This window comes from Mixophyes fleayi, chromosome 5 (assembly GCF_038048845.1).
Source record: "Mixophyes fleayi isolate aMixFle1 chromosome 5, aMixFle1.hap1, whole genome shotgun sequence".
NCBI lineage: Eukaryota > Metazoa > Chordata > Amphibia > Anura > Limnodynastidae > Mixophyes > Mixophyes fleayi.
This window is the reverse complement of record NC_134406.1, coordinates 266,728,004-266,751,581: the sequence shown is the minus strand read 5'-3', so window position 1 is coordinate 266,751,581 and position 23,578 is coordinate 266,728,004. Positions and strand designations below refer to the sequence as shown.

The following is a 23,578-nucleotide window of genomic DNA, read 5'->3' as shown; positions in this document are numbered from 1 at the left end:
AAATATTACGTAGGGCTGTTATTAATAGATACCCACAGGTCAGAGAATATTTCAAATAGTTTGTGACTCCACAAACTATGGAGGTTCTTTAGGTGTGGTCCACAGAAAACTCTTATAGGACACTCATGTGGCCTGTTGTTGATTAAACAACCTCTATGGGGGTTGCTGTTAAAAGTCATATATTGCATATCAGAAAACCTCTACTACATTAAGTGGAACTAAATTGTTTTATCTTATATTTTCTTGAAAGTCAAAATAGCTTTAGCTTATAAGTCAATCATGTATACGTTTCTTGTTGCAAGCTGCTGAGTGCTGACATATTTTTGTGAAAGTCCATCCAACTCCCTCAGTCACTGAATCAATGAATTCATGTCAATGTTAGCAACAGTGTAGGTGCATCATGGTACTTTTTTATTTACTCCATCACAAATCACAAATTATATTTGATTCAAGATAATCAGAGCAAAGCATTCCCATAACTGTGCAATTTTCTTTGCTCTCACAATATAAGTGTAACTTCCTCTAAAGTGCATGTGAATGACTTCTATGCCCTTTGGGATGAAACCATGTGCGTCACTTCTAGAGATGAGTGTTTGCAGGAGCCATTATAAAGGTATGACCAGGGTGCCCGTTAAAAAAACCCACACCCCCAAACCACTGTATCTGGCACAGAGGTGAAAGCGCCCAAAACCTATAAACGCCACCCTCCAAGTGGGATGACAGAACCCATGAGCCTAGCCAACTGGCTCAGCAGTGGAGAGTGAGCAGGATTATGGGTTAACTGTCCACTTTAGTCAGAGTCTTGTACCCCCTTCATGTAAAATATTCCTGTGTGAGCTCCAGACCGGGCAATTTTGATGTTCTGAGGTCTGCACTCATTAGCAAGCAAAGCGCATTTAAAGATGATGATAATGGTTTTGATTGGATAACCAGCGTCAATTATGCAGGGATAGGGGTTCCCGTAACCATGCATAGGCTTAGGAGTGACCGCCACACTACACCAAAATGTCAGCTCTTGTAGCAAAAACTGTACTGCTTAACGTAACTAAGTGAACTGGAGTTTGAATTTGGAAGATGGATATTAATTTCTACCTCAATTATTTTAATTGAGAGATGGTGTGGCGACCATTCATCTCAACACTGCTAACTGTACACCTCTACACTTACTGTATCTGCATTACATGTACTTTGTTATATAACCTGCATGTACAGGGGCCACTATTTGCTCGGTGGCCTACAAAGGCCTGAGAAATGATAGACTAACCTAGAGTGACCTAGAACCCAGACCCAATTAAACTTTGAAGGTTGAATGTAGAGGGAGACTCGCATACACCAGGCAAGCAGGGCGACTATGCAGGAAACAGCAGTTCCAGAGATCTTGTCATTATAGCTCTGAGACAGGTGAGGATGAGACCGCCAAACTAAATTAGATGTAAAACACTTATTTATTGCTTTTAAGTGCACGAATCGATACTGCATATACAGGGGAGATTCAATTAATGGTGAGGGTCCATAGGACAAACATTGCTCATTTTTGTTTGCACCTCTACGAGTGATAATTCATGTATCACAATTCATCATCATCATCACCATTTATTTATATAGCGCCACTAATTCCGCAGCGCTGTACAGAGAACTCATTCACATCAGTCCCTGCCCCATTGGAGCTTACAGTTTAAATTCCCTAACATACACACACACAGACAGAGAGAGAGAGACTAAGGTCAATTTGATAGCAGCCAATTAACCTACTAGTATGTTTTTGGAGTGTGGGAGTAAACCGGAGCACCCGGAGGAAACCCACACAAACACGGGGAGAACATACAAACTCCACACAGATAAGACCATGGTCGGGAATTGAACTCATGACCCCAGTGCTGTAAGGCAGAAGTGCTAACCACTAATCCACCGTGCTGCGATATTTCTGCGCACGAACACATCGCACGATGTTCCTAATTTAATCCGCCCAATGAAGTTTAAAAGCAAGTTCTCAACATTTTAACTGATGTGAGAGTTATTGCATTTAAAGTGTTAACCACAGTTCAGTTGATTTAGAAAAGAAACAAAACAAACCTTAAATGAATACAATTGTTCCTCTAATTAATATTCTCATATTTCTGCTCATAACATCACCCAGGATTTATGTAGTCTGTGTATGGTGTGTGCCATCCAAGAGGCAGTGGTTCTCAAGCCAAATTTAAAATAAACCAAACTGGTTCAGTTAATTGTATTAAAATGCATTCAGCGAAACGCGTTTACATTTGGTCTCTTCATCATTTGAGATGTTCTTGGTTGTCTTTAAGGACGGAGAGCCTATTAATTAGCTGTAGAGGGAATTCTATCAAATCTAACCCAGAGAACTGCTCTGACATAAAAGATATTTATGGGCTCACGTGAAATCTGTACAAGATATTAATAGTCATGAATCTTCAAAGTCCCTGAACTAAACATGATAAACTTTTGACTTTAAACCATTAACAGAAAAGAATATTCTAAAAGAAAACAAAAATCACTGTTGTGTTTCTTTGTAACATTTTGTATTATGGGTATACCTAATCAAATCTATTTCTAATCCAAGGACGGACAGCATCTGGTATTACAGCTGTTTCTGAAGTTGTGTATACCTGTGCTATATCTAGATATATTGTTTTCCTAAAGTAATACGTAAGGTCATTTAGTAACAGTGTTCATACATGGCTTGATTCATGGGCTGTTCAGCAAAACATGTATAATACGGTCACACAAGATGGACCAAATTGCATTGATCTAGTTGTTTAACGGTCTAGGCCAAGGGCGTGACAATAGAAGGCACATAGTGTGGCGCAGCTACGGGGCTCTGAGGTGAGGGGCGAGGAGTCATCCCCTCCGTGGCCACCGTGGGTGCTTTGAAAAGAGGTAGGACGTATGTGCAGCGCATGCGGGACCCTGGTCTTGGTCTAGAGGCGCCTGCACCATTGGTGTAAAGATAACCGTATGAACCTGGAATTGGGGATCATCACTCTACGTGGTTGTCTGTCATGCCATATTTAATTGATTGTGGTGATCAGGCCACATACTGTACAACAGTCAATGAGTTTCACCGAACAAAAATCACACAGAGCAAGTCAGAACACAGCTATGTCCGGTGTCGTTATATGGGGTCACCTTTGTCTATACACCTAGCTCTGTACTCATCTACATAATGCATTGGTTTGAATCTATCATTAAACTAATTGTGTAAACAAGAAATAAAGTTCTGTTATCCAGAAATATCTGGAGGAGCGGAGAAAAAGCCATTATTGGTTCTTTGTAACATCAAATGGTTATTTTTGCACAGTTAAAATTGTTTAGGTTTAAGGATCAGCATGGTAAGATGTCATGGCCTGCAAGAAGAGAACAGGCTTGTTCTTTACAATAACAGAAGTTGGGTGGATATAGGCAAAACGTAGCATTCCATTGAGAATATGAACATACCGCATTAACGTTTTCACTGTCGAAATAAAATTTCGTTTGGTAGAGTAAAATAATAAGTGTTACTCTAAGTGAAGCCGATACAGAGAAAAAGAGAAAATGTTACGACCTCCCCGGGGGCTAAATTAACACGACTCCCGGGGAACAAGAGGGTTAATGTACATAAAATGTCAAACATATTTATATATTACATTTTTAAAGGATAAGTTCATCTTAAGCAGACTTCATATATTTAGCTGTATTACATACTTATATTTTGGCTCACTTTTACTAAATACATCCATTATCTTTTGTTTTTAGATTGTTAGATACATTCTCTAGTAGATTGTACTCAAGGCCAATGCTAGCTCTGATAGCGCCCCACTTCGATCAGAAGAAGTAACCCCCTCATGTATAATGTTCATCATTGTTGCTTATCTTAGCAGCCTCTTCTCCCACTCGGCTCTAGTAACAACATAGCCGAGCTCCACACTCCCTGCCCATCATAGACACGGAGGAGAGGCAGCCAAGAGCATGTAAGAAGCTGCTAAAAGCTACATGTATGCGTGACACTAACTATCACAGAACATGTTTACGCCACTAAGATGGACTATAAAACCGTTGTATGTACAGTACGCATTGAAATAAGGACATGTGTGACATGTGTATTTGGACGTGAATCAGGCCCTCTATTGTTTACTTTCACCCCAAGAAAAGGGCTCTTTGATAACTAATTCAATTGTGAACTATTTGGAGTAATATATTAAAATACATGTAATTATTTGTTTATTGTTAATAATAAAATTATTAACATGAATTTCAATGAGTAATATTTTCTTAACAAAAAACATTCTTAGAAAAGGTCTTTCCAGAACCAACTGTAGTATTTATACCATATTCTAGTAAAAAGTGTTTATGTAAAAATACATTTTTGTACTTTTTTAAGATGTTTTGCAACGCATACTTACCAAAATAGATGTTTTAATAATGATTCTTTATTCTCTTCCGTAGAATTTCCAAATTCTTTTAATGTAGAGCTCTGATTCAGCTGGAAAAAATCCCCGTAAAAACTACTCATAACATGTATTCTATGAGTGATGTTTTATTGTGTATTTAACTGAACAACACCCATTTTACAAATTAATTAATTAATTCATTTCCTGACCCGGAGTTTCCTGCTTTTCATGACCAAGCCAATTTCTAAGTTTGGAGCGGGTTAATTTTGTAACAAATAACTTTGTTTTTAGTTTTTTTTAGTTTTCCCATATAACTTTTATTTTGCTTTTCTTAGGAAATACGAGGGTTTCTTCTGGTAGGATAGTAGACTAAATAGATTTTTATTTTGAGCCCATTATATATGTGACGAGCCGCCACGATAGTTATGACAACACAGATCTTACCTGAGCCAATGCGGCTGAGCAGCGGCTCATACTTCCATCCCGGGATGCCATTTCCTCCCCTCTACGTCCCAGCTGTTGCCTAGGAAGCTGGGACGTTTCAGTTTTTCTTCCGCCTCAGCCATCGAACAGACTCCCAGGACGCGCGATTGAGACTGCAGTCACATGACATCTCCTATAAGCTTCTGGGAGTGTGACCTCTTGCCCCTTCTGATTGGTTCTCCATCGTTTAAAAGGCAGGGAGGGTTTAGCCTCCCTGCCCATTATAGCGTTTTTGACCTGCAATTGCTGTGCTTTGATCACCTGTTACCTGCCCCTTTGGCTTTGTTTCCTGGACCACTCTCGTTTGCTACATGCCTTTGACCCTTTGGCTTTGTACCTGGACTATTCTTGCTTGTTGTCTGCCCCCATCCTTTCAGTCTGAACTTGGACTCTCCTTGTTTGCTTCTGACCTTTGACCTTTTGACCTGTCTCCGGTTACTCCTCGCACTGACCCCTAGATTTGCACTCCATCCTCCTACTCCTTGCTCCCCGTCCCTCCGTATAAGCCTTTACTACTCTGAGAGTAAGTCCTGGGGGCATCCTAATACCTGTGAGAATATCCATCTCTATGGAAAAGGCGGCTGCTATAGGTGAAAACCTCTGCTCCTCTTCTAAAAGCTTATGCAGGGTGCGGGGGAGCCCTAATAGTATAGGAGTAAAAATAATGTTTTTTCAGATTCAGCTTTTTCTATCATTTACACAGATAGCGCAAGATAATGAATATTTGATCAGCTAGCTCTCAGAAGTACAGCAATACCAATGTATAGTACAGTTTTATATTGTTTTTACCTTTTTCAAATCTTTTAAATTTCAAGTAATTTCTTTATTATATTTATTTTAACTTTAATGTCACATCAATCTTGTGATATAACAGCAGTTAGGTCACAGAATTTCTTCTGTAAATGAGTAAGCAGCTCATAGCATTAATTTTGAAGGCTGGGTGCTGCCATTAGGGTGCCAGGAAAAAAACTAAATAGTTTCTGGCTTCTACTGTGGATTCCCAAGCTGTCAATGGTAACCAGCACTAACAGTGTCAGCAATCCCAACGCTAACACCATTTTCTGTCTATCATTTTAAAAAGGCATAGCAGATTTTAGAAACTACTGCGCCAATGTTTGCAAATGGTTGGTGGTCGGCAAGCCGTTAACATAAGTAGAAGCAGGAGAACTGTCTATATAACGTTATAGAAAATGGAGCACAAAAAATGACATTCCCAAAGACAGATTAAGGCAGCAATGCCATTTCTACTCTTTAACAGAATATATCCTAATGAATGCTGAAGATAAGGAACAGCAAAGGCTGTTTGACTTCTCAACATTCCAAACATTAAAATATAACCTTTTGTCTATCCCCTTTACATACATTAATTAAATCTGTTTACCTGTGCATAATTTCTTTTAATTTTACAGCCATCAATATTGTTTTTTTCGAAGTGACAACACAATTTACTGCATGCATGCTCTCGACGTGGTAAAATTGGGCGACAGAGGTATAATGCACAAGCTTTTAAACCTGTGACTGGTAAGAGCAAAGATTTCTTATGAGTAATTTCTAATTAATTTGGGATAATTAAGAGAAAAATTGCACATTTTAATTAAGCTTAAAATAATCCAAACTGTCATTTCCTGGTATCTGTGGAATATATTACTTCCATAGTCTGACACTGATCTGTTACAGACTGAAACACGGGAGTTTTATTAATGTAAGGGCTCAGTGATACCATTAAAACAAAACATGCAAAAAATAGTATGAATCATTTACATAATGTTTTCAGTTCTGTCATTCTCACTTTGCTTTAGGATTAATGATAGAGCCATTACATTCTCTTATTCACCTGAACGAGTGAAAGTAAGAAAAAGTATTTTTGAAGTGCATAACAGGGGCATTCTGCTCCAGAAAAATGATCCATTTAATGGGGCCACAGGGGAATGCTTCTTGACGTTGGCCAGGGAAGTGTATTTGAAGGTGAGAAGGTACCAGCACCTTTTGCAAAGTCCTTCCACACTTCTTCTGCTGTTTTTTCAAACACGTAGTTGCTGAGCTCCTATTGGTCTGATTAGCTACAAGTTGTTTATGCCCCACCCACTAAATCGTGATTACACACAGACATTCCGAGATGATAAGTTGGAAACAGTAGGCACTCTTACTGTAGTGAAAGGTACCAATCCTAATTAAGTTTAATTATAATTATTATTATTATTAATTTTTATTTATAGGGCGCCACAAAGTATCCGTAGCGCCGTACAAGGACAAACAATGGCACAGTACAAGGTGAAACAGCACAGTACAAGTAACAGTAAGCACTATAACTCTGGGGGCTCAGGCACAGCATGAAAGAGAGGGAGGGAGGGGAAAAGTGAGTATAGGCAGGTAACTATGGCCCAAGAGGGTGGGCACGGATGACAGGTTGAGAGTCACTGAGGGGAGCGGAGAGAAGCGAGAGGAGACAGAGGGCAGAGGGACTGAGAGGAGGTGAGCTGAGTAGCTGGAGAGCGCAGTTAAAAGTGATGGAAACAGAAGGTAGGAGAGCCCTGCTCAAAGGAGCGAACAATCTATAGGGAGGGGATTGATTATAAGATAATAGCACCCTTGTACTTGTTCAACAGTTAATTTCCACAGTTTTCGAACCAGTAAGAGTCAATTACAATGGCACAACAATGCGGTCCAACAGTACAACTGCAAATTGTGTTTTGTGCAGATGTGCCAGTTTAAATGGGAAGCTTGGGTACATTACCATGTCAGCAACGGAGGGTAGTGCAAAAATGTGCTCCTTTTGATGGGATGAATTGCACAAATCAAGATGTTCACATATAAATGCAAGCTAGACCTATTCGTGATTTCCTGCTGCAAGGAAGGGTCGAAGAGCTATTGGTGTTGTTATGGGCTGGTGGTGGGTGTAGAGCCTTTTTTATTTCATATGATGGACAGCTTTTTGTAGATACTCCAGAGGTATCGGTAATCGAGAGCTGTACTATTATTTCATTGGGTTAACTTTTTCACCTTCCTGGTATTCTGAATCTATGAGAATGAGGTCTATCAATTCGATAGAGATAAGCGGCATCACCAAGGTATCAAGTACAAAGTACTGCCGATAGTTTCTAATGAGTTGACAAACTGCATTCTCAGTAATATTAGTCTAGCTCCCAGGACCCATACAGCCACTGTGTGTAGGCGATAGTTAGACTTTAATATGTTTCAACCACTGTGTCATATTCCATATCCTGCGTTTTCCCATTTACAAAAAAAAAAAAAATAGTCTACCTGTTGCATAGGGAGTAATTTGTGAGTACACAGAAGGAGATTTCAGGAAGCAGACGTGTATTTGAAAACATGATTAGCATATCTTCCTATTAGCAAAAAAATATCACATGCGACAAAGATTGAAAATATGCTGCACCAACAAATACTAAAACTATCCTCAACCACATTCGCACAAGAGTTCGAGGTGTCGGTACCCAGGAGATCTGCCAAAATAACCTTTCACACTTTAGTTTCTTCTCATTAAATTTTGTTTAGAGAAAGAAAAATGCTATTTTTGACAAAATCCCAAAATGTATGCATAAAATTTAAAGAAACCCTTAATATGCTAGGAAAACATAATCACGCAGACATATATTTTCTTAAATAGGCCATAAAATGCATTAGAGGGACTACGCTTTTTGAAATGTCTGCATATGTGTTTCTTAAAAGAGGTATTCATCACTTCACTCCTCAAAAGCACATTTTATTGCAGTAGACTAAGCTTATTCTGAATACCTCTGCCATAGCATAAGTGTCAAAAACACTACATTATTTACCATTCTGCATGGCTCGCTCATAAATGAATATGTTGACTGAAAAAAGGGCTCCATTGATTTATATTTTCAACCAAGTCACCCCCATCGCAGGTGTTCAGGCCAGAATTAATCAAGAAATGACCACTTATGAGATTACCAAATTACTGGTATCATTAATAGACGCTGGGTGGTAAAAAAAACTAATGAGAAGCCAACTGATGGACCCTGTCGCAGCGCTGTGGATTGTACAAACACGGCGCGTTGGTTTCGTGCATCGGTTTCAACAGTGGCTAGACACAAGCTATGTTTTAAAGGGCTTTTCTACCTTAAAATTAATTGAATTTGTTGACTTGCCTTCCTGCCGCTTTTACTTCATGCATTTCATAACTTTCTTCTGTGTTCTTCAGCCATGCTTTTATTGCATTAGACATAGAAATAATCTAGAAATGTAAAGTAATGCATTTAGTAAAAGGGTGAGCCAATGCATTAAAGTCGTCTGAAGGTGGACAATTCCTTCAAATAAATTCCTGCTTTAGCACAGGTGATCAAGTCCGCAGTATATCTACCATACAAGCGAAGGTCAGCAATGGAACTGTTCCATGCTTATGTTAATCTTTGTTTGTTCATTTGCATAGAGAATAGATCATTTTTAAAAGCAAAAAAAAATAAAAAATCAGCATCTCGTAGTAAAGGTCCGGCCATAGGGTCAGTTAACGAACAGAACACTGAATAAAAAGTCTAACAAAATGTATCAACACAGTTTACATGTAGGGGTATATTTACTAAACAGCGGGTTATAAAAAGTGAAGATGTTGCCTATAGCAACCAATAAGATTCTAGCTGTCATTTATTTAGTGCATTCTACAAAATGACAGCTAGAATCTGATTGGTTGCTATAGGCAACATCTCCACTTTTTCAAACCCACTGTTTAGTAAATATACCCCCTAGTGTTTAATTTGACCCCATGAACCAACTCTCTTACAAGTCTTCACAGTACTCAAGAATATAAAAGCCACAAGGCTTTTAGTTTTACTCTAGTGAGCTATTGGGCCAGTTTGGATTACTTTCCATATCCAAATTCTAAAATATGGATTCAGCGCACTTCTAAACGTCATTGATAAATTGTCTTCTCTTCCTTTAAATCAGAATTGGATTTGTTACTTTTTTACAATTGTCAGTGACAGCGGAGTTTAATGGTTTTATAAATAAAAAAACAGCTTTCTTGGAAATTGACATAAACATAATATGTTAGAAAGTAAAATATAAACATTATCATACAGGATGATTAATTAAATGAATAGTTAAAATTAATTATTATCTGATGCAAATATGGATTAAAAAATATTCCTTTTAAAAGATTTGGGTAATCAACTAAAATCTCTTTTATCCCCCTCAGAGACACACTTTCTTTTTAATTATTACCTTTCAATATTACAGGCATTGACTACATTGGCTAAATGCTGATAATCATTTGTTGTCAAACATTTAACTTGAATTTGTGTGGATAGTTTTATTTGTTCATCATTTGCCAAGTTTTTGTCCTTTCGAATATTTTCAATATTTTGATTTACCCTTCTCTGAATAATTTGTGTGATTATAGGTGACTTGGGTTATTCTGCCAGAAAGTCGCAATTCCACCAATTAATTCAGCAAATCACTTGTTAGATTATCCCATCCTGTAAGCAGGCATAGAATCTCTATGATGTGACTTATGTGAATGAAATCTAAGGAAGGTGTCTAAAACTCCTGGATTCTTTAATAATAAACGGCATATAAGGAAAATGGCAAAAAAAACTTCTATCTCAGCTGGTAGAATGTAAATTAGAACAATTAGGACCACTTAGTGCAGTTTTTATAGGACCGAACACAAAATGTTGTTTTTAAGAATTGATGTTAAACAGATGTTCCTCATTGCAATTATATTAAAGTATAATATTATAATTTGAATCACCTATTTCCGTATTTATTACACTAAAGTTGACAACAGCAATTTCATTCCAATATACCTATTAAATGCCTATGAAATTACAAAAGTTGTAAAACTGTTTGTGTAAAACATACAAATCAGTGCAAATCAGACTGAGCAGTGTAGGAAGTAGAGATGCTCAGGCTCAGTTTTCCAACAACCGAACCCCCGAACATCACCAATCCGAGTACCAAGCAAAGCCGGCTCAGTACTTTCCCACTTCCTCGTATCTGAATCTAGGCAAAACATTATCATTGTGTCGTCAGATCTCACGGGTTTTAGATTCCATAAGTACCTCCCTCCCCAGGAGATCCAGCGCCATTGCTCACACAGAAACATGGGTAGCAGTGTTCTTGTCACTTGACAAACATTGACTGGAAATGACTGGAAATTAATGTTATTGAGGTTAATAATAATGTAGGAACCAAAAAAGAGCTAAATTATGTGATTTTAGCATTTTTGGGCATTTTTGTTTTAAAAACTAAAACCAAAAAACGCCAAGACCAAAGCCGAAATCCAAAACACGGAGGACAGTGAACTTCCCTAGTAGGAAGCTATGTAACTACAAAATACAAAGTTGTGTAGAAGAAGACACATGATTACATTTAGAGCATAAAGAGAGATATTTCCTATTTTACAACCAGGAAGATAAAGTGTCACATTGGTTATTGCTACTTTTATAAAAGTCCTGGTCATTAGTGGTGGCTGCTGCTTTGTACCTGGCTCTGTTTCTTATGATTGACTGTGATTTGTCTAATTCTACTAATTGGTGTTTTGTACTCTGTGAATTTTGCAGAAATTAGGGCTGATTCTCAAAATGATTTACAGTACTGATATGAATTCCAGCTTTAGCTAAATTGATTCACTTATCTCTTGTAGTGAGCATTAGACCAGGGTTTCCCAAACCCAGTCCTCAGGGCTCCCCAACAGTGCAGGTTTTCTGGATCACATGTGACATAATTAGGACCACCTGTGGATCTGTTACAATGTGTCAGTCAGTAATGAATACACCTGTGTTCCAGCAGGGAGATATGGAAAACATGCACTGTTGGGGAGCCCTGAGGACTGGGTTTGGGAAACCCTGCATTAGACTAAAGTACACATACCTCCTGAAATATACAATGATACTCTCAATTCAGAGAGTACTTTAATGAGGTGAGCGCACCACAACATAAGAACCTCTTTTTCTTTGTGGGAGTTATAAAGTGTCTTTGTGGCAGTGCTAATCGTTAATACGATTACCACTATTCCGACAACCACTTATTAACATTGCTTTTTAAAACTTTCGGGGTTGTTTTGTAGGTGAAGTGGGTGTCAGATTTTTCGAAACCAAAAAACCGTACCCAACCCCTTTGTAGCACACCATCTTATAATATTTAAGAACAATGATATATTACCCTAAGAATCCATATGTGAAGGTAAAGGACATATTTAGATTTAATGTGAAATACGGTGCAGTGTTTACACCACATCCTAAAAGTACTTTAATGAGTATCAGAAAAAAATGAATATAAAATCGGATTCCAGTTTGTGCCAAATTTCCCGATTGGCACTATACTGAAAGAGTAATCTTTCATTTAAAAGTAAATTTATAATTACAATGCGAATAAATTAAGGATAATTTATGAACTGCAATAAGTGTGGGTACACGCTGCTTATTTTCACAAATCTGCGTATTTGTCCATTTTAAATCACCACCTGACTTCTTGGTCCTTGGAACGGTCCATTTAGCAGGGGAGGGATCTTCTGTTGTGGTTTCAATGATTCAGCTGAAAGAGTGCAATGTGTGCATTTTGTAAACCTCACCTCAAAGTCCATCCTACATTCAATTTGGACCACCCCCTTCACTAAATTCAATATGTACATTTTTCTCCTAAAACAGTGCTCAGTTTAACTTCATGTATGTGTTAAATGAATCATAAAAGTGATTATGAGATCGGCACTGTCTTTATGGCTTGTGTCACTCGCGTATATTAAATATTTTTATTGTATTGGTTGAAGTGTGCCAGAAAATGTGCGTCCTTGTATAAAATGCAGCTGAAAGGTAGATAGGGTGTACATAGGGCGTTCCATCATCCCTGAGGAAATTCAGTCACTTTCTTGGAGGAAAAATGTGTGTCCCATCCTGGAAAACAGAGAACGCCCTCTTACCCAAAAATTTGCCCCTCTCTTTTTTGCATGTGGGTGCATGAGTGTGTCCGTGCAGCTAGTTCGCACTCAACAAGGAATTTAACAATCTCCCTAGCTTATCCAATCAGAAGATGCAAATTTTTGTACCCTACAGTTACTGAAACATCTATGTGTTGGACAAAACTAGGAGTGTGGTGTCACAAATTGCATTTGTGTTGCCTTTGTCATTTGCCTTCTACTGAATATGAAATGGATTATATATAATGGAGATCTCCCCACCAGCCACACGAATCATTTTGTCCTTGTTAAACCATACCAATGTTGGCCTATTCCATTAGGGGGCGGGGCCAGGATGACGTGATTAGCTCCGCCCTCTTCACTAATGAAGTGGGCAGGATGCGAGAAGCTGCCCTGCTCTCCCAGGAGTCCGGGAGAACTCTCAAAAATTTGGGTGCAGGGTCCACAGCAGGTTTGGTGGATTATCCCACTACAGAGGCAAGTCGGGGCCCCCAGACAGACCTGGCGAATTCGGAAATGTACTGCTCACAGTCATGTGACAAATTCTAAATGTACAAAATTAATGTTTATGTACCCAGCTCTTGCTTCATCATAAAGGGGCTTTTTGGATTTTTGCTAGATCTGGAGATGAGAAAATGCTAAGTAGGGACATAGAATATACATCTCTCTCGTAATTCCCTGTCCTTCAGTAAAACGTACCCATTTCGGTCATTCAGAGCCTGCAGGAATTTCCCAAACAAACAAAAAATACAACTCTACATAACACATATACTTCTTATTAACGTAATATGGATAACCTATTGTAGTCAAGCATAAAGAGAACAAAGGGATAAGGTAAGATGTACTGTTATTTCTAGTAAACTAGGTAAAGTAACATTATTTTGAGCGTCTCTTATAATACCTATAAGTGAGGCAACTTATCCACCTATCTACACATTCTTAGCCCAGAAGTTTCATGACTTCCCTGATGTTTTCTAATGAAAGATCTAGTGGGTACTGTGCAGTATTCTTAGTAGGAGAATCAGGACTCTCTGTTATCATTGCACTAAAGTTGTGTTTTAGAACCCTGAGCAGTTGATCGAACAATAGACCAGACTATAAGACGGGCACAGAATTGGGGCACTTTCTCTAATCTTACAAACTGTAGTGTTTGTACACTTCTCTCTCCTGCACTGGTTGTCTTGTTAGGACGGAGAGGCTTATGTAACAGAGCAAGCACAGAGTGACAGCTAGCCAGAAATCAGCTGTGTGCATTGGTTGATTCATACACACGGGAAGGGACAATGAAGTCAGAGCAACTCAAATGCCTACTGACCTGTATCATATTTGGGGCAGCACGGTGGCTCAGTGGTTAGCACTTCTGCCTCACAGCACTGGGGTCATGAGTTCAATTCCCAAACATGGCCTTATCTGTGTGGAGTTTGTATGTTCTCCCGTTTTTGCGTGTGTTTCCTCCAGGTGCTCCTGTTTCCTCCCACACTCCAAAAACATACTAGTAGGTTAATTGGCTGCTAGCAAATTGACCCTAGTGTCTCTCACTGTCTGTGTGTGTATGTTAGGGAATTTAGACTGTAAGCTCCAATGGGACAGGGACTGATGTGAGTGAGTTCTCTGTACAGAGCTGCGGAATTAGTGGCGCTATATAAATAAATGATGATGATGATGATGATGATATCCCATCAGGACACTGTCCTGAAGATGTGAGAGGAGCTTCTGCTGTCCGTAGTACTGTGGGGAAGTAATATTTTACATTTTAAGAGACTTTTCAGCAGTTAATGTGAATTTAACACTGAACAATGTACTTTACCTTTATGGTTCATATCTAGAAATGTAAATTTTGGGTTTTAAAGGTCCCTTAAACTGTACGGACAAGTTATTCATTTGATCTGTGGATAGTAAAAAATAACATCATCCAAATTGTCCCTCACTCTCAAATTAACATGTGAATGGTAGACTACATGTCTGACTTCACTAAGCAATAAAGAAAAAAACATATGGGAATCAATCTGACATGGGAATATCGATGTTATATTTGCAAGGACAGCTTTACAAAATCCATATTGTTTTTAAAATAACAAATGTTTTAGGATAATGTTTCCTTAATGAGCGTTCGGGCAGTTGCAATAGATCTTCTGCCTTGTCTTCATGTCAGGAATGGTTTGTATAAGTAGGAGGACAAATACTAGAATAACTATCATTTAATTATATGCCTGGAAATTAATATGCATATGCTCATTTAAATATTAATTAATAATACGTATGATAAGTGAAGTGTACAATAAATATGCAATTGCTCATTGGAGATCATTTGCACCAGCTAATCACTCTTGTGGAGTTTCTATTGAACAATGTTTTAAAGGCTGCATTAAGCGCCGGTGCTGTAATAGTTGTCATGAATTAAATATGCTTTAAATTAGTAATTGTTTACCCACATATCATGTCACTCTGCCCAAATCAAATGGGAGGATGACACAGGAGCACAACAATAGATCCTTGTATTAGATATTTCTTATATCTAAGTGCGTTTTACCTTTACACTGATATGGGGTATATTTACTAAACTGCGGGTTTGAAAAAGTGGAGATGTTGCCTATAGCAACCAATCAGATTGTAGCTATCATTTATTTAGTACATTCTACAAAATGACAGCTAGAATCTGATTGGTTGCTATAGGCAACATCTCCACTTTTTCAAACTCGCAGTTTAGCAAATATACCCCATAGATTCAATCATATAACACGTCCAGTCATGTGATCATGGGTTGAATGAGCAAGGGAGCAGGGGGGCATTTGCTCCCTGCCCCGGTCCTAGTGGGCTACCCTGGGCTGGGATACTGGGCTATCTGCATTTTTTTCCTAATAGCAAAAAAGTGTCCCCCCTCCCCCCCGCTCTGGGCAGTAATCTACATTTCAAAAACTAGAAGCTTATATTGTTTGACAGATATATTTCTCTTTTTTTTGGGGAGTGGGGGGGTGTTTACTTTGCTGCACATTTGAGAATTATCGATTTAAGAATTGTAAGTTGATGATTTTTGAGAAACTTGCACCTACATATCCCTAAAGGTTGTCGAATCACCTTTGTGTGTGTCAAATTGTGTTCCACATTGTTACAGGCATCTCTCTCTCAATATATGCTACAAAATATATATGCTCGAAGCTGAAGGAATGTTGTTGCGTTCTCTGATACATCGTTTGTTTCTGGGCATGCCCAGAACGATTTTACGTCACGTATCGGCATTTACGTTCCTTAATCAATCAGACCCCAACTGTTGCTTTTCAACAAGAAATTCTTTAACGCACTGTATGGATACTAAAAATCCATCAAATTGGCCTAGCTACAAAGGCGGAGACTCTTACACAACTGATGGGAATGCCCCATAATACTGTTAAAAGCATTTTATTAATTCCTGATTTATAATACCCATAAAATTACATTTGTTACAAGTGCTGCTGAGCTTGTGTTACATGGACTGAGCACAAATGGTTATAAGTTGACAACATTCATTATGGTCAGAGGAAGAAAGCACATTGCCCGCAATTGGCTCAGTGAATATGGCTCAAATATGGAGGTACAACGCACAAAATAAGTGTGGAAGAACAGACTACATACCTAGGAAGTATAGGAATGATGTAATATGGAAACATTGAAGAAACATATGCAAGATGCATAGGCAAACCGAGGGGGGGTTTCCTAGTGCCCTGATACCCCCCTCCAAGCCTGCTGTCCTGTATGCTTGTGGTGGCTTGACCCTGCCCCGGGACCAACCACTTTGCAGCTTGTGAGCAGATCGTTTCTGTCTGCACTGTTCACAGCCATCTCTCCCCAACAAGTATTGAAAGCAGCAAGAACAGGTAGGAGAGAGCAGGACAGTCTGTCAACTGTTCTGACACACTCAGTCAGGACTTTGTCCTGACTGTAGGGACAGTTGGGAGGTATGTCCCACTTCACACGGCTCTGCTCGAAATGGGAGAGCTGTGTGCCCCTAACAGTAGTGCATGCAGCATTGCCCGTGTATGTGATGGGGATAGGAAGAGTTGGAGAGCAGCCAAGCACTGTCTAAAATTATAGGCACACCCCAAAGCATCCAGGCCATGCCCACTGGTGGTGTGGCATGGAAACCCCTCTCTACAAATCTTGCGTTTGCTCCTGATGACGATACATTTGTATCATGAGAGCAGTTATGTGTTGCATCCAAGGACCAACAGAAATCCACACCTCGTCCTAATGCTATAAAGACAATTATCCCCATTTTTACTCTTTATCTATTAAAAAAAAAAAAAATGTAAGTTGTATTTGCCTGTATACGATTGACCAGAATAGATCCATGGATAATGACACCAATTATCTCTATAATAATGTAGAACATAGATAACTTACAGAAGTGAAAACAATATCAAATAATTTATGCCTTCAAAAACAATACCAACGCTGTTTTGAATAGGTTTCTGTACGTCTCTATCTTATGATTACGACTATATTTCTCAGAAAAAATAGAAAACACACAAAGAAGCAGAATGACTCATTCATCGCTCAGCTATAGAGGTCAGTGAGGTGTTAGCATTGATCAGGGAACTATGGGAAACAACAGGACTGCGTCCAGCAAACGGTGCCCTAGGTATAAATATTACAACAGAGAGAAGGTAGAGATTTAGATACAAGAACATTTTTGTGCAGCTGGAGCTGAAAAATAAATGTTAAATGGCTTTTAATCGCAAAAAATAAAAATAATTATTATTACGCACCTGAGACTGAATTCTGTAGGTGGCATTATATATTTTGGATATGAGCGCCTGTTAAATGTGTGTTGTGGAGTCTCCCTGGCCCCCTCTAGATATCACAGTTCTTGTTTTCCTTTTAAGTCATTTCTGCTGTTGGCAATAATAGTCTGTCAATAAAGCGGGGGGGGGGGGGGAGTTTATAGCAGAGGGGTCATGCTGGGCATTGCGGCAAACAACAGAGTGTGAGATCATCATCATCATCATAATTTATTTATATAGCGCCAGCAAATTCCGCAGCGCTTTACAATTGGGGACAAACATTAATAAAACAATACTGGGTAATACATACAGACAGAGAGGTAATAGGGCCCTGCTCGCAGGCTTACAATCTATGGGACAATGGGAGCTTGAAACACAAGAGTAAGTGCTACATCATATTGTACAATGGACCAGCTAGAATGCAAAGGTAAAAGTACTGAGTGGGCTGTATGTGTGACAATGTTGGTCAGAGGGTTGTTGTCTTGTGTTAGCTGTGTAGAGGGTGGTAATAGGGTAATCTCAGGAGATTAAGATGATGGTTGAGGAATATTATAATCTTGTCTGAAGAGGTGGGTTTTCAGAGAACGCTTGAAGGTTTGGAGACTAGAGGAAAGTCTTACTGTGTGAGGGAGGGAATTCCACAAAGTGGGTGCAGCCCGAAAAAAGTTCTGTAACCGGGAATGGGAGGATGTGATGAGAGTGGAAGAGAGACGCAGATCTTATGCAGAACGGAGGTGTCGAGTAGGGAGATGTGGGAGATTTAGCATCATTAGGCCCTGACAACAAGACCCCGAGTCATTAGCAGAGTCCAGTCTTACCTGTGTAGTTGAGACATGTTTGTGTTCCTGTATGTTCCTATCCGTGACAGGTAACAGGGGTATAAGCTTTAATGAATGGCCCACGGCACCAATCAAGTCTGGAGTACAAACCGCTCAACATTTGGGCATGAACACATCACAGGTCACATTACAATGGGTGTCATTTCCTCGGGGGGGAAATGTGCATGATCTCAAGTACTAGGATGCCTCCAACGCCCTTCCCCAAAACACCCTTGAACTACCTTGTGCACCGGAGGCACCTTAACAACGATGAGCTGGGAAGATACCTCCCAAATTCCTGCAGATCAGACTAACACAATAACTGATGGGATGACTGGGACAGTTGGGAGATATGGCAAAATGCTGCTTATTAGTTTCAAACAAATCAAAGAGACGGAGCCAGACGGGGTCCAGGGACCGGTTCAGTTATATTTTTGGGCTGCGTACTACAGAGATGCGCATTTAATTGCTCTGTACCATTCAAGACTTCATGTTCATGTCAGTAGCTGTTTTTATTGCAAATACATTTGTGGCCTATACTTTATTTTCAGGGGCAAATGCAGGATTTGTAGAGGGGGATTTCCACACCACGCTGCCAGTGGGCGTGACCAGCATGCATGGGGGAGTGGCTATAATATTAGACAGTACTTGGCTGCTCAGCAACCTATCCCCATTATATACATGGGCAATGCTGCATGCACTACTGTTAGGTGCTCTCCCTTTTCAAACAGAGCTGTGTGAAGCGAGGGCAGGGTCCAGCCACCTCAATTATACAGTGCCCCAGGCTTGGAGGGGGGTTTCCGGGCACTAGAACTCCCCCCCCCCCCTCCCCCTCGGTTTACCTAAGATTTCTACATTATATTATGCACCAAACTTGATAATGAGAAAAGAGAAAATGGCTATGCGCAGCAAGAACCGCCCCTAAAAATACACCCTTTCTACCTCCTTTATTAATATTGCACCACTTGTTTTTGCACTATTCTGCACCAGGACACCTACTCCGTATGCCCTCGCTCTGCCCAACTCCTCCTATCGTCCGGTGCAAATTTCTGCAAACGGAGCCATTTTGCTGCATGAAAGAATGCACTTTGGCAACAATCTGGATGCACCACAGCAAATCAAGGTGATTACCGCACCAAAGAGGACTCTATGCGGAGCAGGAGTGAATGGGACATAGCTCCCAACTTTCTCACCCAAGCAGTCCTCAAATCAGTACTGTCCCGTAGGACTGTTGAGATGTATGGTCTGCTCTTATTCTGTTCTGTCATACTCCCTGTGCTAAGTCCCTGCTTCTGAATAAGTACAATTCACCAAAATGGCAATGAAGGTGCATTAAAGAGGTTAACATGCATGATAGGTTTATAATCCATTAGTTCTGACATCACAGCTCAACAATTCTAAAATAAATTTGCACTGAAACGTATAGGCATATTATTGTCTAATATGTAATGTCACATAGCATCATATAATTTATATGGGGTAATACATTCCGAACAATTATATGCATATAACAAGTCACTGAGTTCTGTCGCCATATAAAATGACAAGGCTCTAATAGAGGTCACAGAAATTTAAGATAACATCTAATAATATATACTAGAGATGCATTATCACTTATAATACATAGGTTTCTCTAATAAACACTGGTGACAGGGGCAAACGCTGGATTTGCAGAGGGGGGTTTCCACCCCACGCCACCAGTGGGCGTGACCAGCATGCTTGGGGGCGAGGCTATAATTTTAGAGAGTGCTTGGCTGCTCTCCAACTCTCCCTACCCCCATAATATACATGGGCAATGCTGCGTGCACTCTTTTTTCAAGCAGAGCGGTGTGAAGCGGGGGCAGGGTCAAGCCACCTCAATTATACAGTGTACCAGGCTTGGAGGGGGTTTCCAGTCACTAGGAACCCCCCCCCCCCCCCCTCGGTTTGCCTATGGGTGAGATAACATCATAAATCAGCAATTATATCCCATCCAAACTCACCATTTATATAGATATTATTTACACATTTATTAGTATTATTTGATTATTATAATACAATCTATTAAGCTCCAATTTTCCAGAGTAATAAGCATGTTTACATATTATTACGCTGTGTCCAGTATACTATTTTCGTCTAATAGGACTCACTGGAAATGTTAGTGCCACTAGAGACATTTGTTCAATACCTTGTCAAGAAAATTGCAGATGCCAAAGAGAAGAAGAAAGTTCAATTTCACATACTAATGGCCATCCAATGCGTGACATACTTTCTTATTCAATACAGTTAATATATGGCATAAAAAAAGATATTCATTTTACATTGCAAATGTCAGGTATGTACTTTAAAAGAAATATATTTTGCAGGTTCTAATGAAGTAGTTTTTCCACCCAGGGAAAGGCTTTTTTTTTTCTGAGGCTGACAACTGGTATTTAATAAATGTTGAATTCTATATTAGTCGTGGTTTCCTAAAGAAAAATGTCTCATGGCACTTTTGAAAAACTTTTCGCATCACCAGCCCAAAGGCAACATGTAACCTTTTTATTACATAATTAGGGACATCTATTATCTTACAACAATGTATCTTAAAGTCGCAAGGCAAATGCCACTTTGATAATCACTTTCAATTAGCTTTGAGCTAAGCAGGTCCTCATAAAATGTCTTCCTTCTTTAATTTTGAATTAGGAAACATTGTAGACATAATCTTTCCAGAGTGGGTATAATTTAAGGTAGTTTGTGCTAAAATAAATCAAAAATAGTATAATTGCACTAAGCCCTACGATGAGTGATTTCATTACCAGCTCATTAGCAGATTAGACGACTAGTTCATCTTTGGTGACCTTTGCTGCAAGCTAACCTTTCTCAGTCTTTCTACGTGTCTATTAGATATATCACTGGGTAAGGACATAATACAAAGTGCTCCGTAAGAGGGACTGAAAGACTTAGAAGCCATACAAAAATATTATTAACACTTTAATGCATCAATGTACTTATCACCATGCGGAATATTGTTTCTTTAACCCTTTCGTATTTTGCATCTCAATGGCCAGGGCAGTTTTAATGGTTTTGCAATGCATGCATTACTAGGGATAACTTTTTTTAAACGTTTTATATATATATATATATATATAATTTTGTGTCAGTCAAGTGTTTATTGCCCTTGCTTTCTCATTCTTTATATGAAGCTAAAGTTGGATGTAAACTTTGTTTAATATAGAGGTGTAACATAGTAGCATAGTTGATGAGGTTGAAAAAAGACACCAGTCCATCAAGTTCAACCTATTTTGGATCTCCTGCGATCCTGCACTTATATTTGAAATTGATCCAGAGTAGGCAACCGCCAATCTGTTTCAATTGTGAAAATCCCCCCAGACCCAATATTGCAGTCCTATTTTTACCCTATATCCACTACTATCCTTCATTTTAATTAACGGTCGTATCCCTGGATACACTTTTCTGCAAAACAAATTTCTAACCCTTTCTTAAACATATCTATTGAATCTGCCATCACAACCTTCCCTGGCAATGAATTCCATATCTTGACTGCACTTACTGTAAAGAACCCCTTCCTTTGCTGGTTGTGAAATTTCCTCTCCTCTAACCTTAGGGGGTGACCGCGTGTCCTGTGTATAGTCCTTGGGGTAAAAAGTTCCCATGAAAGTTCTCTGTATTGACCCTTAATGTATTTGTGCATAGGTGTGTTTGACACCACCGGCCTTGTTGGATCACTATTCTGTGCTGTTGGAGAAACCTGCTCATTTTCTTTTCTGACTCTCCGCTTGTGAATTCCTGTTTAAATTAAAAAAGCTATATTTTAGTTGACATATTTCATTATTTTCAACACTAAAATATATAATATTATGTTGCATGAGAACTATATGCTAAAACAGTAAAAAACGTTCAAATGCTAAGGAAGTAATGTATTATTGTATCATTACTTATTTATTTAGATCAAGATTACTCACAAGAACCAAGCCCCTATGCTGATGGGACCTCCCCCGAGGAACAGTCTCTTCACCTCTTTCATCAAGGGCACAATGAGCAGGACCAAGGAATGAATGTTGCTAAACACTTATACATTCAGTGGACGTATTGGTCTTTTAACACATGTTGGTGGGTTACTTGCATAGCAGTACTTTGCATAATGAGATTGGTTGTACAGTTTCGTTTTGTTTTTTTAAACTTTGATGTTAAATTATCATTTTAATTTATTGTAATAGTTTTTTGTTTTTTTTAAGTTGTTTGGCATGTGCAGTCAATGTTAATTTATATCCAGTGACATGACAGTTTATAATGTCTGCATGCGTTTTATTCCCTGTTTAACACAACTGAATGCTGAAATCGTACCTGCTGTTTCAATACTGCATCCTCGACAGGAAAATGCAATGGCGAACTATCATCAAGGTATAAGTCTTATTATATCCTTTAAAGGAGATCTACAGTTTCCCAAATATGTTCATCAAAACCTCCACCATCCGAACAAGTTGGACCACTGTAGATTCTCCTCCATGACTGGTTTGTTTTACTCACTACCCATCACCACTTCTTCCTGGTGGGTTCTCAAGGATTCTAAGCTTGGAGAATGTTCTGTGTGACCATGGTTTCACCAAGTAATTGATAGATAACACAATGAACAAGTGAGGTCAGGTGAGATCCTTCTAAGCCCCTCACTCTTCACTATGAATATTTTCCAAGCTCAGATGCCTGGAGAACACGCCAAGTGGAAGAAGTGTTGGTGGTTTCTATCAGACAAACATGGATATCTCTAATGGTTCAACTACAAGGTGGAATAACAGATTGGGCAGCATGGTGGCTTAGTGGTTAGCACTTCTGTCTTACAGCACTGGGGTCATGAGTTTGATTCCCGACCATGGCCTTATCTGGGTGGAGTTTGTATGTTCTCCCCGTGTTTGCGTAGGTTTCCTCCGGGTGCTCCGGTTTCCTCCCACACTCCAAAAACATACTAATTAGCCGATATTAAATTGACCTTAGTCTCTCTCGGTCTGTGTGTATTTATGATAGGAAATTTAGACCATAAGCTCCAATGGGGCAGGGACTGATGTGAGTGAGTTCTCCGCACAGCGCTGCAGAATTAGTGGCGCTATATAAATAACTGATGATGATGATTCAATCTTATTGCCGGCTGGAAGTCCCCTTTAAAGCAATATATAACGAAATATTGCAATTCCATGTATTTAGTTTTCTGTGACGTATTAAATTGACTCTTGATGATAGTTTTGCTTCAAGCTAATTTTATACTATAGT

The 23,578-nt window shown here is 39.1% G+C and overlaps 1 protein-coding gene across 4 annotated transcripts in view; it reads left to right on the top strand.

Moving 5' to 3' along the window:
- Window positions 1–23,309, top strand: part of DGKB (diacylglycerol kinase beta) — a 411,208-nt gene extending 387,899 nt beyond the window's left edge. For all 4 annotated transcript variants that reach the window (XM_075214066.1, XM_075214064.1, XM_075214063.1 and 1 more), the window contains one exon: window positions 22,264–23,309. In XM_075214066.1, the coding sequence (XP_075070167.1) occupies window positions 22,264–22,371 (108 nt within the window). In that variant the 3' untranslated portion in view covers window positions 22,372–23,309. The remainder of the gene's footprint in view (window positions 1–22,263) is intronic.
- The last annotated feature ends 269 nt before the right edge of the window (window positions 23,310–23,578 follow it).